Raw genomic sequence first — 17,486 nt, 5'->3', positions numbered from 1 at the left:
ACACAGATCTTCAAAAACCGCAACTATCCTACACAACTAATAAATTACGCAAACATGACGGCCAAAACCCAACACAAAAAAATTATCAAACTACCATACACCCAAAACACATACAAAGCCTATAAATACAACATACTGACTACAAACTAGTATTCACCACAAACCAAAAATTGGCAAATCTCCTAAAACCCACTAAATCTCACACACAAAAAGAAAGATTTGAACAGCACAACGTAGTCTATAAATTTCCCTGCCAAAAAGACTGTGATATCACCTACACAGGTTCCACCATCAGGTCTTTATGGGCAAGACTACAAGAACACTTCCGCGATTGTAACATCCCTATTCCAGAAAATTTAAACACTAAAAATCGCAACATCAAAAAGAAAAATCGAATACAAAGCACAGGAAAAACGGAAATAGCTGTTCACGTCCTTGAACAAAAACATACCCCGCAGATCGACAAGGCCATCATAGTAGACAGACAAGACAATGAAACAATGTTTGGAATATCGGAAACAATAGCCATAAAATGACGCGAACTCTATCAAAGTCCACAGGCCCTACATAATCTCCGAGTTTTGGAAGCTTCACAACATAAAATTGTGGTCACAACCCCGACCAATAGGCGGTAACACAAACACTTCAAAAGCAGAAGCACCTAACCAACCTGACATAGCATCCACTTCCTCCATGTGTTCAGACGTCGACCAAGCATAGTCGAAATGGACCGCACCCCGTCAACCCCCTTTTCCCACAAATCCCCTCTAAAATCAGTTGCTGTTTTCAACTCCTTTGACCCTTTCCCACCTATATAAAAAAAACGCTCCGCCCATCCCTAATAATATAATATACATGTATATATATAAATTTATTATATAAAACAAACCCGGCTTTTTTCCATTTTCTATTTTAATTCTCCCACATTGCCTACCCCCCCCCCCCACACACGCACACTTCCTTCCCTAACTGCAGTAGTTTGCGAATCGCAGAAAGAAGAAAAGCCACAACACTCAGAAAAAGGTATGTGTAAATTTCTCTTATTTTATTCTGCATATATTTATTGGTAAATACACATCTGCAATGCCCTAAGCCAATGACATTTAAACAGGGGCATTCCTAAACAGAAGCGGCCAAGATAGCTGTAAATATAATAAATGAAATAATTTCTGTTCAACTAATCTAGTGAAATCATATAAAGATCACTATATAAGCTCGCTTTGTCATCTTGAAGAAGAAACACTTAATAAAGGCTAGAAGAAAGATCTACTCAAAACAAAACATTTATGGCATAATTATAAACATATTTACACAGACTGACAATTTCAATTCGATTATTTTTTGCACCTGATCTTCAGTTATAACGAAAACCCAGTTATAAGATGCTATATTCGCTCATACGACACTTGCAGCGAAATGGTGCTCACGTGATTCAGTCGTCGCGCAGTTTTCCTAAACTTTTGATTTACGACGATATTGCTTACTACAGGTAATCGTTAAAAAATGGTAACACTGAGCTATAGTGTGGTGTTGTCGGTAGTGGCAATTTAGCGTCTACGATATACCAAACCCATTTGCAGTTCATATGCAGATATACTTCCGACGTTCCTAGAGACGTGTGCATAAAGGTTAACGGAGGCCTGCTGCAGTTTAATGCATGTTAGAATGTAATCCAGAGAGGACCTCAGTGACTTTGAAAGAAGTGTGATTGTTCGAGCCGAGCTGGCAGGTGCATCCGTGTCCAGAACAGCTGAAACTGCTGCTCAGTTCATAAAATTTCTGTTCAACTTCGCATATGATGTTTGCCCTGGCAGTCAACAGGGAAAACATCACCAGCGAAATGCAATAGTACAAGAAAGTGATTACTGCATGAGAGGGACGTTCGAGCATTAGTGCACTTTACCACCAAAAATACTCGGGCTACTGCTGAGCAATTGTGTGAAAAATTCAGCACGGTCGAGAGAGACCCATTTCATCAAAACCTCTGCACTGGGAACTACACGAGATGGATATCACGGTCAGGTTGCTTTACACAAGTCTTTGATCGCACCCGTCAATGCACGTCGTAGCGTTCAATGGTGCAAAGGTCACAGGCAGTGGACTAGACAACAGTGGAGAGATGTGACATGGTCCGATGAATCCATGTTCACACTTTTTTTCTGCAAACGAGAAATACGTGTGTCGAGTCAACAAAAGGAAGCTTACCTGTCAGATTGCTTATTTCTAACTATAAATGGTTTTGGTGGTTCAGCAAGGGTCTGGGACATATTCGCATGGCATGGTTGGGTCCACTTGTTGCATTGGAAGGCAAAGTGGATGCTTCAAGTTATCTTTCAATTACAAGTGATCGTCTGCATCCTATATCGACACACTTTTCTCATACGCAGCAAACCACGTTTCAACAGGATAATACTTCCATTCATCGAGCAAATGTGGTCACCAGGTGGTTTGCCGAACATGACGGTGAGGTGTCCTGTCTGCCATGGCCATCTCAATCGCTAGACTTAAATCCTATAGAACATTTATGGGACATTGAGCGAGCTGTCATGCAACGTCATCCACCTGCAGATAACAAAGGCGAATTGATCCAGTTTCTGTCTGGCGAATGGTGCAAAATTCCTCCTGTTGAGTTCAAAGCACTAACAGGGTCTCCCCCTCGAAAATTACAGGGTGGCTGTACTAGACGCCCACGGCAGACCAACGCAATATTAGTCGAAACGTGTCACTGTTTCCATTTTTTATCTATTACTTGTATATCGTTTTGTATTTTAGTGTTTCGCAGTGAATTATAAACAGTCTATATAAACTGTGAATAGTTATAATTTTACTATACCGTTTTTAATAATGAGAGATAAAATTTAGAGTAAGGGTGTTGTTGCTTCCGGTGAAAAAAAATGCGTGAAGCTATTGTTTACTTGCTAAGATTCAAATAATTAAATTTAGTGACTATGGTGTATCGAACACTGATATAGGCCGCAAGATAAACTTACCTCGCACTATTATTATTATTACAGGTTTAAAAAATAAAGAAAGTTCTTAGTGAAGAGTATTACGCTAGTTAATACTGTAGTCATCCATAAACATGGTAATCTTATTGCAGAAATTCAAAAGCTTTTAATGGTGTCAGTGGTTGATGACCACACTAGTTGAGTTGGTGTGTTCCCTTAAGTCATTTAATCGAATATAAAAAGGATGTTATATGGTAGGGAATTAAATCTTAATACATGTAATTAATTACCGTGTGATTACTTCAAGTTTTACTTTTTTCGCGTGCTAAATTAAAAAAAAAAAAAAAGATTAATGTATTTGAAAAGCAAAAAAGGAAAGTTAAAGAGATGGTAGTTTTAGTAGCAACGAGTGATTTTTCTGGTGATAAGCTCAGCATGAGAAGGGATACAACTGTTTGAAGAGACGACAAGGAAAAAGAATAAAGTGAAAACCGATGGTATATTATCTACATATGATAGAAATGAATTATTACGAAAAACGACTATAACGCTTGTGATTCCTTGCGTAAGCAGTGCAGAAAGAATAGTTGTGAGTATTTAAATATGTGGAGGAGTCTGGGAGCAAGAATTGATTTGTATAAGAGGGATGGGATATACTTACATTTCAATACGTTTGGTATCAGGAGCTGGAAAAATTAAGTTGTGTGACACCTAACTCTTAGAGTTAGAGGAAGCAAGATTATGATGAGAGGGATGGTGATAATCTGTGCGAAATAGTAACACTGGTATGGAACTGTATTAATAAGAGGAATGTACGTTATCCTAGAATGGTTTATGAGAGAATAGAAGGGGGTGCTGAAAAAAGGGAGGTACTGCTAATGATATTAGCTGATTTGAGTTCAGCTAAGATGGAAATTATGATTTATAGTATTAGTAAGAATATTCTGTAGCAATGGGTTTGGAGTATGTAGTGTGAAGTTCAACACGATCAAATAAATGGTAAGGTTTGCATCAGATCTAGTGGATAGGTTGTTAGTGACGACGAAATGCACCAAATAGACCTGATGGATGTGAAACAAGTATCGGCACCTTTAATTATCCGAACACTGATTGAACAGCTGTGAAATCTCATGAGAAGAATGAAATCGCATTAATTGAGCTGTTTCTAGATAACATCTTCAAGCAACGACAGAAAGAACTCGAAATATGTTAGATCTAATTATAGTGTCCGAGGGGTTATTTGTTAAACTCTTCTGGCTCCGATTGACAGTAACATTGTGCTACTGACTTGGGAAAAGGCAACGTTTATAGGTGTTCCTCTCAGAAAAGGTTACAAGCTGAACTTTTAGTAGGAAATTTTCACTAACTGAGCAGTATACTAGATTCTTACATTAAGACGGTTATCTGAAAGGATGAAGTAGAAAATACTGAGAAGAATCTTTAATTTGGAAAAATTTTGGAGCTCATTACATATATACTAAATCTTCAATCTAGTAGATATCCAGTCTACTAAAATAGTTTGTGGAATTATGACTGAAGTGAATTAAACTGTACACAAATTAAAATTGAACCAAAAAATCAAAATAAGAACTTCCTTTCTTAAAATTGAAAATCCAACAGCGGATACTGAAAGTGATGACTGAAAGAATGGAAGAGTCTGCTTATCTTAGGAGTGTGGCACATTCAAATAAGATATCTAGAATGCCCATAAGATTAGAAACATTATCAAAATCAGCATTTCAGAACCAAACAAATACAAGAATGACTTTATATTCCACTGAAAGCAAGATTGAAGATATAAATTATCGATGTATACAAATTATTGATATTGATCCAAGACGGATATAAATTGTGGACATAAAAATGGACACTGGGCTTCTATTAGATTGGTAATGCTCAATGCATAGCCTCTGTCAACTAAATGTCATCCTTTCCACCTACATGTTATGCAGCCCCGGAGAAAACAAAACTCTGACGCAGACCATTAGCTGATTAACCGTGACATCTGGCACGTGACAACTTGCCATTCCTTGTAGTACTCTGGAGGCCAAGATGGCAACCATACCACTACACTTACCCAATTTTGACTAGTAACTCGAAAGTTTAACAGTCTAACAGTTTATTCACATCAGGTATACAATATATACATATTATACCATTCAACTTGTATAATTCAATGTACAATATTTCACAATACAATTCAATGTACAGTACAGTACAGTATTATAGAATAAAATTCAAGTATTACTATCATATTCTGCTGGTACTAACACTTATTATTGGTTATTATTTTATTATATTTAATACAACGTTTTCTCATATGCAAGTAGAGTATAATATATTTCGAGTGTTTCGTAGTTTATAATGTTATTGGTTTTAGTGATAATGTAAGTTAGTTTATGTATTTATATTACCAAGGGCCTTAGCCATACTGGTTACTAGAAACGTAATTAGCTTAAAACAGTCGCTGAGAGTCCGGGGACCGCATCTATGAGGGCTACCTTACCGGTTATGATAATATACATGTTAATATGTTAATACCTAATTGAATGAACTAATTTGTAAATCAATTCCTTAATTGGTTATGATATATGAGTTATAATGATCTCTTATAATATACGTTTAAAGTAAATTTCACCGTTGTTTAATCCCATGAGGTAGTTTCTCAATCTTTTTCTGAATGCATATTCTGAGGTTATAGATTTAATTTCATTCTGAAGTTTATTACAGCTACTCGTCGCAATGTACTCGAAAGATTTACGAAAACTTTCTTTGTTAGCCTTAGGTACTTCCAGCGTGTTTCGACCACAGCGCAATCCATAGTCTACATTATATACCAAGAAATTTTCAGCGTTTCTAGTTGTTAGTAGTTATGGCTCTGATTATTCTGTTTTGTATTCTTATTAATGGAAGCAGATTGTTATAATAGTCTCCGCCCCAACAGGTAATGCCATATTGCAGTGAGGAATTTACCCACGAATAATATAAACATCTTCATAATGCTGCATTTACAAATTTTTTAACGTAATATATTCTATTAATTATGAACGTGAACATATTTGTTAAGAAAGTGGTGTGGGAGTTCTACTTCAAATTGCTATCGATATGGAGGTCCAAATACCTGAGATTTTTTTTTTTTTTTTTATTAAGCTACAGTCACGATATAGAATGAATTTCATCGGACAGCCATTTTGGATGAATATGCAGGATTTGATAATGGTTACTGAAAAAAATATGTAAGAAGAAATACCAACTGGAATATTCGGAGTATAGCAAATAAATAAGAGGACCCAAATGCAGAACCAAAAAAAGCAAAAGTGGACGTGACAATGATTACTGAAGCATAAAAACAAAATTAAGAAGAACAAAAGAATTAAACATTATATACAGATATTATATAATCTTCTCAAATCCCGCAATATTTCTGGAGAGGTTTGAAGAGAAGAGAGAGATAAATGAGGATTAATGATATTAGTAAAGAAAGACTATGAAAAAAATATTGATAATTATAATTATTTGATTGAAAGGTTATTACAATAAAGACAAAAAAAAGTCATCTAACAATTACAGGAACATGTCCAATGGCAGGAGGGGAAGATGCAGAAACGAAAGTATTATTCAACTTAGTTACAAGATGCATCAGATAAAATAAACCCAAATGACTTTATATTAATAGCACGTGAGTTATCTGAAAGAGTAGGCAAAGAATCAATAGAATGAATGAGTACAAGTGAATCCATACCTTGTCATAATCTTCGATATTTTGGCTCGTGATAACCTATGATTTTTGCCGTTTAGATTATGGCAGCTCATCTAATGATCATACCATTTTAGAGGTATGGTCATTGCAATGCGACTTTTTTTATGATATAGATTATCATATAGCAGTGCCATACTCGATGTTGAATTAGCTGTTGTGCAGTTAGTATGCAAAATCTCAGACCTTAGTCATCTCCAAGAAGTATGATGATTGGAGTTCAGATTACAGCAGCTAGCGTAACCAAACACGGCAGAAATCGTAAGTGCATTTGAGCCACAGTATCGAAGATAACGACAAGGTATGGAAACGGATAAGACGTTGTTTCCAATCATTTCCGCCTGCAACATCACTGGCACAGTTGGGACATATTTTGTAGGAAGAATGGTCCCAAATTACATTATCTTATATACCTAACTTGTATCAGTCTATTTCACGTCGAATTCATGGTGTTCTAACAGCTCAGGTGGACCTACAGCTTATAAATAACAAACGTTCTCCAAAAAATTGTGGGTGTTACCACTATTTTTATAAGCCCTGTAGATTAGAAAAATGTATCACATTTGATGACGGAACTGTGGCCTCACTTCTGGTATTTTATATCTCTACTATGCACCTCGATGAGCTGTTCGAAACATTTCTTTGTCTGTTCACAGTATGAATTCTTCGTTACAGCGTATGCGATAAACTTCTGGTTACACCAGTGGAGTGCGTCATAGGGATAGTTCTCTGATGAAATGATCAAATTCTCTTTTCATGTCATATATGTCATTGATAAGTTTTAAGGAGTGGGATCAATATAGGTAGAATAAATAAAATCTTTAGATTCCTAGTTATCAGGGAATGTTCACTTATTTGGATGAAAAGAAGTCCAGAGATGTCATGTTATTACTTCAATTTCGTAAGAAAGAGGGTTTTTATTTTCAGAAACTACCGTCATTTTAGCCTTTTGATTTGTTTACGCTGTACTGCAAAACTCAAACACAATAGAACATAAAACTGCATTTCTAGCAATCTCCAAGAAAAGCAGACGGAATCTCGTTATTAATCTGTTGATATATGCATCCAAAATAAAATACTGCATTTTTTTTACTATACCTTTCTCAGTTCTGATATCGCAAGTCCCATCTTTGTGAAGTATCTCAAAACTTCGACAAAAATTCTACAGTTACAAGACATGTTTCATATGAACGTGGCAGGATTTTTTTCTCTCAGAGGAGGCACAATCGATTTACATACAAATATACTTCTAGGTAGTGCTTTTGTTCTGGCGGTATGCAACGGTACGTAGTATCGGCACCTTTTTTCTTAAGTGTTTAAAAATTTGCGATTTATTAACAGCAAAATGTATTATAAATATTCCGGCAGATAGTACTGTGTTCAAGAATTGAATTTTCAGTTTTGATTACTCATATGTTGGTACCCTGCTTTCCTGTTGCATAGGTTGGTACGCAACCGGAAACAGGAAGTTGTGTTCACTTCCTATTGCTTCCGATATCAGTTTATCAGTTCTATATTCACTATGCAATAGGCAGATGTTCACGTGAGTTTTGAATTAATCTAAGTTGAATTAGTGCAATCATTGTTCAGAATGAGTAAAATAAGTAGTTACTTTATGCCAGTGAGTAAAAAAAAGGAAGGCTGAAGAAGCAGAAATTGTTGAATCTACTTGTGATCCTGATCCACTTGGTAAAGAGGATCATGAAACCAAACCGAAGATCCACGTGGTAAAAGGGAAGCAGATTCTGATAAAGATTGGCCCGAATGTTCGACACTTTTGCAGAAAAATGACTTCTGCGATAGAAACGAGTGGTTGTATTCAAGAATAAAATGTTAATACCAAAAGCAAGAAGCGATCTAGAGACGACGAGGGTATATCGGAGGATATGATAAAAGTGTGGATGTTGATGTAATAACATCTTCATGGTGAGTACCCGCACTTTTTTTTCCAGAAAAAAAGCACTGCTTCTAGGTATAGGGTTGACGTTTTATCCTAGAAATATGCTTACGAAATCCAAAGATATATAGGAGGTTGTGGGCGCTTAAATACCTATTAAACCCATTGATGATGGAGATGATGATCACCACTTCCGGTAATTTCGAATGGCATCTAATTCATGGTTTGCATCCGTTTGAATTCAACTCAATACATCATTCAGTCATCCTGAGTGATGTATTGAATTAAATTCAGTCAACATTGGCTATCTATCTACTACTTCCTTCATGCCTCATAAAACTGAATTGTCGAACAGTCTGCTTCCAGAATCATTACCAGGACTATTTAGTCCCTTGTTAAAGATATTGGCATATTCTCTCCAAACCTGATTTCACGTTCTCCTCTTCGTTCAGCTATGTTTCCTCCTCATCATCCGTTTTCGCTTCATATGCACATATCGTACTGTGGAGACCGAACCAGAAGGCAATTTTTTATTCTAATAATCTGCTATGTCTGTTATTGTTCCTAGCAAACAAGGTAGTTGCTAGTAGCGAAACAAAAATCCCGAGAACTTTCATATGAGACTGCAACCTCAACTTCCGATCACACAAGAGATCTTTGATTCGTAGAAGAGATTCGATCTCAGTTATTTCCATTGATCTCGAAGTTCCTGAAATAAAAATTATGCAGAAGCCGGAATGCAACTGAATAATTTAATAAAATAAACTAAAATTTACAAACAGATGTTTCGTTACCTCAAGTTATCATCATTACAGGTGTTTAATAATACAAACTAGGTAAGTAAATACAGGGAATGAAATGATCTCCAGAACAAGGAAGACCACATGCAAGTTGCGCTCTTTCTGATAATTTCTGTATTAATGCTGAAGAACAGAGGGGGAAGTGCACCAAAATCTAAACAAGATTACATCATCAGTTCTGTTGCAGTTAACTGGATTTTGTAGAATCCTATCACTTCCAGGAACAGTTTGTTTGATTTAATCTAAGATTTTTAGCCCTACCGAGTTTTGGTTGCTTGTACGTTTGTGTGGGGGGATTACGGTAGACAGAACACATTAGCAGCCAAATCTGTTGAATATTTTAGTTACAAAGGAAGTTATAAAGTCTTTAGGAAGGAACGGATTCCTTGCCACAGATTCAAACAATTCAGTGTTTAAGTTAGCATTGGGATGAAATTGGGAATTCCGTTGTTACACCTTCAACTTGTTTAAAGAACTGGTTTCAGCTAAACCATACCAATTTGAGACAATTCCTGAAGAGTTCGCAAATATCATGGTAATAAATTTTGTAAACGAAAACTAGTGTATCACCTACAGCAAGATTTGGTAAAAGAGACAACACATCGATGCTCACTAAGATATCGTTCTCTTCTAATTCTCTCAGGGGAACGACCTGGTCTTATACTCCATGTATAAGACCAAGTCGTTCCCCTGTATTTGTTGTTCTGATGCAGGTGTTTAGTTAGTTTATAGGTAGGACAATTTTTTTGTTCAGTTCTTTTCAGCTAAAGTGAATCGTCATTACCGATGAAAACGCTTCAGTATTACCTTGAGGGTTTTTATTATTGGTTGTTGTTTTTTTAATTACGCTCGAAGCAATTAAGTCTATGAGGTCCAGTGCAATGTGACTAATTTCCCCTTTTTTCTCGTTGTAAACATAACCCACTTGCATCATTTAAATATACTTATTTTAACTTTTTATAGCGTCATTATAAATGTCATAACAATATAAATACCATACTTTCAAAATTTGATGTGCTTTATATTTTATTATTTCATAAAAGTCCGCACGGCTAGCCTAGTGGCTCTGCGCTTTGCAAAAATATGCCTACGGAAGGAGTATCCTTGGTTCGATTCTCTTCGACGACGTGAGGAACTTAAGGATTTTCCTCAGCCGTAGCCAAGTTAGCCGGTCTTTAGCGTAGAGAGCAGGGTTTTTCCCCAGTTTATCCTGGGGTTTTTCTTCCCGCAAGCAGGCAAACCGACCCCGTGAACACACACAGGCTACAGTCATATAGTACTTAATCCCTCATTAAGCTCAACCAGTCCTAATGGACGGTCGAGAAACGGGGGGAACCTCACACGAATAAATAAATAAATTTCATAAAACATTTTGAAGAAATTCGAAATTACTTCTCCCCCTCCTTACAATATGAGATAAATAATTCATTCTCCTAGAGTGGATTCTATCGTTTTTTCCTTTTAATTAATATAAGGTTTGTTTTGTTTAATATGTATTCTGCTTATGAACGGTTGTAAAATTACAATACCTGATTGCCTTGAGGGGTTAGGGGTAGATAACCGAAATCATGTTCTACATACACCAAATGTCGCACGTGTGGTAGTTCAGGCTTCCAATAAGTATACTGGTGATGATTGAGATCGCGATCCTCGTACACGGGAATGAATTTCAACCATTTAAAAGCATTATTTGCTCATCTATTCAGCGGCGTTTCAGTAGGATTTTAACTTGCGGCCCATTGCTACAAGCGAGAAAATAACTATGCCATTAGAGTTCGATTCAGTAAAGTTATGTTAAGCGATCTGTTCGTATTGTCATACATATACTCATCATCAGTTTCAGTTGTTGTGGTCTTTTCACAATGTATTTGAAATCAAAACAATAAAAAAGTAAAGAAAAATTTCTTTACGATCTAGCGTTGACTTAAGTTTTGCATTACCTGAACCACCTGAACAGCAGATGCAGCTAAGCCAACCTGAAGCCATTGTTTCATGTGCTTTAAGGAAAAGTCCTTGAAATCGCAAACCCAACGAATTCCGTTGATTGTACAAGGTTCAAACTGAAGACACCACTCAAAGCATAAGAACGCTGTTCGCAGAAACATGGCTAGAGAATGATTGACTGGATCAGTAGCACCTAAAAATAAGAAGAAAATGACATATCACGAAAGGCAGTACAATCAACATAAAATGTGCAACGTTTATTTGTAGAATTGTATCAAACATTTTAGATCTCCATCAGTTTCCTTGAATATAAACTTTTAATCTGTAATTGCCAGAAACCTAATTTATTTTTACTCCGTAAACAGAGAACGTCTCGTGTACTGTTTACGGAGAAAAATATTATATTTTCTGAAAATAGGAAATTCTTTTTGAGTATAGATGACTATAGTGAATCATTCAATTGACTGATGTAATGAGAAGCGTGTGTTTAGAAGTGCCTTTAATACATAGCGATGCACACCAAAAGCATTTCTGTACATACGGTTAGGTTCCAGTTGCGATACACACTGATGTTTGCTAATTTAAACTTAACATGAAATAACGCATAGCATCGCACCAATCACATTTAATAAAGTTATAAAAGCTTTGAAATTTATTAAACTGTTCATTCTAAATTGATTTCTTTAAAATAAATGCACTATAAATTATGATAACAAAAACCTTTCCAATCCCGGTTGGATTCTAGGAAGAGGTTTTTAATGTTTTGGTTACAAAGGCATATTTATTCATAACTAGCATTCTATATACCAATATTCCTCTTTTATTAAATAGCTTTATAAGATTCAATTATATTCTGTAAGGTTCAGATTATTTAAATCATCAGTGAAGTTTTTAACATCTTTGCTTCCTAGTTGATTTTAAGCAAGCAGTGCTCTTTGATCTAACTTGAAATAAATTTCCAAGCGACGTTAACAACCAGTCAAAAACGAGTGTGCGAAATCAAATATTTCAGTATTTAGTGCAGACGATAACTAGTCCACAAGAATAATTTTGATAACGATAATGAAAATATCTTCTGCAAAATACTCATGTGGAACAAAGTAAAGAACGAGTATTTTTGTCAAACAAGCAATTCAGATATTTATAACTCATCCACTCGGAAAGAAATCGTGTGGCACATTATTGCTCTTTCTGGCAAGACGTATTTTTATTATCTTATTCACGAAAAAAGTGGTCATTTGAGTGAAGAAGAAAGTCATAAAAATTAAACCAGTATTGGTAATAAAAGTGGCGGAAATGGTGTTCATTCCGATAAAATATCCACAGTAATTATTATTCATATTTTTCAAATTACTTTATTTCATATTATTTCAATAACTATTATTTCGTGGGTCGTTCAACACCTAAGAAAATACTATCAAATAATGGATCATTCCACGTTCTCGAATGCATGGGTGCACGCGCTAGAAAATGGGATTACCGAATCTTCACAATCAGCAGACACATCCCCTCATGTTACTCTAGTCTTGAAGAAGCTGATTACTTAAGGATGACTTCGAGTGCACAACTAAATCTCACTTTGATCTCCACCTGCTGTTCACCATATTGTCGCGGTCGAAGCGAGTGGCCATTAGTGGTTTCGAGGATAATATTGAAGAATGGGAGACTGTATTTGGTTATTTCTCTACGCATAGACCCTATTGTTGCACTTTGCAATTGAGTAGATTGCTTCAAGTATTCAAAAAATAACTTGCTTCTCTGTAGAGTAATCGAACTGTAATTCCATTTCCTAGCGAGTGCGTCATAATACAATGCCAGTCTCAAATATACGGAAATGCACTACTTAATCATAGCAGTTTACATAACTTATAGACACAGAGGGGGGGGGGGGGGAGAGAGAGAGAGAGAGAGAGAGAGAGAGAGAGAGAGAGAGAGAGAGAGAGAGAGAGAGAGGAAAAACCCTCTGTTCTTCCTGGAAATAAATCCTACTTTAAGATATATTAGGAGAAGCGAAAGTAAGAAGATGTTAAACTTACCCATGCGTATAACAATAATCGTCTGCCCCTCAGATGCACGGTACGGCATGACGGTAACACAATTGGTCAAGAACACAGAGCGGATTTCATCAAGTCCTGATGGCTTGAAGGATTCCGGGATGTTCATTCGTGTCTTGTAATATAACTGGATGGTGTTGAAGGCTCTCTGGACGTCATACTTTCTGACACGAAGAAAAGCCAAAACGAAATTGGTGTCTGTTCTTGAAACAAAGTCTTTTTGCTCTGTAAGAAATAAGGAACTTTGTTTAAAATGTAAACCAAGTACTATTATAAAATTATTTTTTTTACTTTCCTGTTCAGAGGGGGATTTCCAGTAAAACGCATCATGCTATGCTAGTTTTCAGCAAGTGGAGGATGATCGCTTGTTATCCCTGAACCCAAAACCTAGTGAATGGCATTACAATACAACACAATACAAGTAGGGGTTTATTCTAACTAATCATAACCGTCTAAGTGAAAACATCGGACTACTGATTGCTCTAAAAGAGACATTTTCTTAGCCAGTATCTGGTTTATCGAACAAAAATAAAAAACAAAAACTAAAACAGAGGTAAATAAACGATATACGTGTTAATTTCCATCCAAATGACTTATTTTAATATGACATGTAGCATATGAATGAATGTGAATGACAATCACAAACATCCCTATCCTAGGCGCAATTCCAATCCTCAGTCTTTTGGCTGAAGAGCCGATATGCTAACCACTCGGCAAACAAGGTTGGAGTTTATTAATAACTAATGGATAAAACTTCTGTCCGAACTCAATATTAAAACATTTGATTATTTATTTTGGTTTTTACAAATGAAAAAACAGCAAGTTTTTATAGCTACATTATCATTGATGCCGAGCCTCCGTAACTCAGTCGATATAGACGACGCCCTTTGGTTCGATTCCCGTTATTGATGTCAGGAACCTTTATCTGGTCTCTTTTGGCGAAAGGTGAGTTAGCCGGCCTCATACGCAGGAAGGGGGGGCGTTTCACCCAGAAACACGTATTTTTTGTCCCCCAGAACAGGCAAACCAACCCTGTGAACACACGCATCTACAGACCTAGGTTGTCGAATGCTTTATTGACGAAGGCTTCTCTGAATCCATTCGGCAGGAACGTTAATCAATTATCTGCAGACGTTCATCAGAAGGACAAAGAATGAGTAAGTTGCATTAGGGCAGTCATAAACACAATATTTTGACAAGAATGACTGACTATGGCTTACTTGGGTCTTCTTCCGAAATCCTAAAAACTATAGGTTCCTATCACGTTACGGAAGAAATTTCAGATCCAAAATAACTATTTGGTTGTTTTCTTCTTTTTCTAAATCGAATTGCATTCTAGGATGATCGCCATTTATTTTGGATACACGTTGTCAAAAACTTCGTCGATGTACGGGAATTATTTATTTATTTATCGTATGGCAAGCTAGATACAGTAAAAGGTAAATATAAAATGTAAATGACGAACAATTAGAGTAAAACATAGGCAGTTACACTTTCGACAGACAAATCACTTACAAGTTTTAAGATCAAGTTCTCTGATCCGGTCTATAACAGGCGGTGTCGCCTCCAGTCACACTCTGGTGAAGGAATTTTCCCCCATTTGTACAGAAAACTTGCACATCTTCCATGACCGGTACGAATCCTGTTCAGTGTTATCCACGTCTTTCGGCTCAACTCCATACTTGGAATGTTGAGGCAGTGTCTATCAAACAAAATTTCGAGTTGGGCATTAGTATTTATGTTCCACACTCGTTTCCATTGAGCTTTGATATTATAGTTAGTCACTCTCAGATGTTTAGCTTCACGAAGAGGGGGCTTTCTTGATTTCAATCTGTTAAGCTATAGTTATGATATGTCATTATGTATAGGCAACTCAGTATTTCGTCATATTCTTATAACAGAGCGTCATTTCTTCGTAGATTTGGCGGTATTATGTTACTCAGCATTGGAAGCCAATAAATAGGAGTTGTTTTAATGGTTCCAGATATAAGTCGCATTGTGGTGTTAAGCCGACGGTCATTTAGTTGAGCATGGCAGCTATTGAGCCAGACTGAAGCACAGTACCACCGAAAAAATCACCCCGAATGCAAAGGTCCGAAACTTGTTTGCTGCTGCACCCCAGGAAGTGCCACATAATTTCTGAATGATGTTGTTTCTAGTTCATGTTCTTCCAGATGTGTTTTCCGCGTGTGTCTTTTATAAGAGAGTACGGTCGAGTGTAACTCCTTAGATACTTAGGGTACGACTGAATTTCCGAATGGGATGTTCAACTCGTTGTGTAGCAATTTTTTATTGAGATGGAAAATTGACACTTCAGTTTTACTTTGGATTGGTTGTAGTCTCCATTTTTTAAAGTAAATATGCACAGAGGCAAGGTAGTTGGTGAGGGGATTCCTCCATCCGTCTAAGTTCTCTATTTCTGGTAGCTAGCGCTATGTCACCTGCATAGCAGAATTTTCTAGATATTGTATCTGGCATATCAGCTATATATATAAGCTATATAAGAAAAGGACCAATACTGAGCCTTGTGGTAGGCTGTTGTTAAGTTTCTTCTGGTTACTGATATTTTCTCCAAGGAGAACACGAAAATATCTATTGCTGTGCGTATTATTAACAAGTTGTATTGTTCTTCGTCACGTAGTACTTTCAGTAACCAACGAAATGGATATTCAAGTATTCAATTTTAAAGACAGCAAAATATACAGGGTGATTCAAAAAGACGGACGCAATTTCGCACGGCTATATTTTCTGAACTATACATCGTGCGTGAATGATATACATAACATTTGAAAGAGGAGGTCCTAAAGTTTGAAATACTACCGCTGGAGCGCTTGCCATAGTAGCAAAATGGCTACTATGCAGCGCAAAATATTTTGCATTCGTAAGTTCATTAAAACCGAGTCGGCGACTGTAGATTTCCTGATCTCACATCCTGAGACTTTCTTGTTGGGGGGTCCGTAAAAAAGAAGTTTATGTACGACTTCTACCAACAACTTTGGTTAACCTAAAAAACCGTATGACAACTGCGGTGAAATCAGTGATGCAAGACATCCTTCTTCGGATAAGGGATGAATTCAGCTACCGTATTGATATTATCCATGCGACCGAGGGGGGCACATTGAACATCTATGAATTTTATTTAGAGTATAATCAAATATACTTCACCTCATATTTATCACTAGTTCTATGTTTGATATATAGACTTATCAAATTGAGTCCATCTTTTTGAATTACCCGGTAGAATATCCCTTTCAGTCTTTAAATTGTAATTTTTCAATGTGCTGAAAGATGAAGTCCTCTGGATGAGCTCATAAAAAAACTAGGCCTAGCATTAAGACAATAGGAAACAAAAATGAATCATTTGGTTAAAAATGCTCTGGAAAAAATCTACCTGAAGGAAAATGTTTTCCTAAAATTACTCACTTCCCAACATGTCCTTGAGTTTGTTGATGTGCTTGTCCCTTGTCCTTGGATCCTCATTAAGTTCATCAGCAGCTTTTTCCATATCAGAGAGGGTGAGTTTCGGATCATCGTATGCTCGGAAGGCCCTGCTTGCTGTTACGCATGGTATAGAAGCCTCCGAGATCATGGTGTAGCTGCTACTCGACAAAAGTAATAAGAATGCCTTATGTGATATCGCATAGTACGAGTAAGAAAAACATAATAAAAAATATTGCTATAATCAAAATAATTATCATTATGAGCAAGTTTAAGAAATAGTATATTATGAAAGCAAAGCAGTTCAGGCTACTATCACGCTTGAACATTCCAAGAATTCGGGTAAATTGAAAAATGTAGCTCGTTATTGGTAATAACAGCTTAGTTTTGCTATAATAATGTCCAACACCTTGATAAGTTTACTCCTTCATGAAGTGTTCGAAGAATTATAAGGACACTTAATTCTCCGAGTAATACGTGGAACAACCAAGCATAACGAAATTGATGTATTACTAGAAACAGGAACCATTTCATAATTAATCCATCTCCAGTGTACTGTTATAGTAAGTTATAAATATTTTATTAGTCCGTTTGGGTACCTATAGCACAATTAGAACATTCTACATCAACCACATCTGATATAACTAT

At 36.4% G+C, this 17,486-nt stretch overlaps 1 protein-coding gene across 3 annotated transcripts in view; it reads right to left on the bottom strand.

The window, feature by feature from the left end:
- LOC150106966 (alpha-tocopherol transfer protein-like) overlaps window positions 1–17,486 on the bottom strand; it is a 46,718-nt gene that overhangs the window by 9,034 nt on the left and 20,198 nt on the right. For all 3 annotated transcript variants that reach the window (XM_090392851.1, XM_090392853.1, XM_090392852.1), the window contains exons 2-4: window positions 16,824–16,999; window positions 13,383–13,625; window positions 11,343–11,539 (exon numbers count right to left, since the gene is read on the bottom strand). In XM_090392851.1, the coding sequence (XP_090248977.1) occupies window positions 11,343–11,539; window positions 13,383–13,625; window positions 16,824–16,989 (606 nt within the window). In that variant the 5' untranslated portion in view covers window positions 16,990–16,999. The remainder of the gene's footprint in view (window positions 1–11,342; window positions 11,540–13,382; window positions 13,626–16,823; window positions 17,000–17,486) is intronic.

The sequence above is a fragment of the Typopeltis vanoorti genome, chromosome 5, assembly GCF_054136105.1.
Source record: "Typopeltis vanoorti isolate ZY-2024b chromosome 5, IOZ_Tvanoo_1.0, whole genome shotgun sequence".
Classification (NCBI taxonomy): domain Eukaryota; kingdom Metazoa; phylum Arthropoda; class Arachnida; order Uropygi; family Thelyphonidae; genus Typopeltis; species Typopeltis vanoorti.
This window is presented reverse-complemented; position numbering and strand designations above follow the sequence as displayed.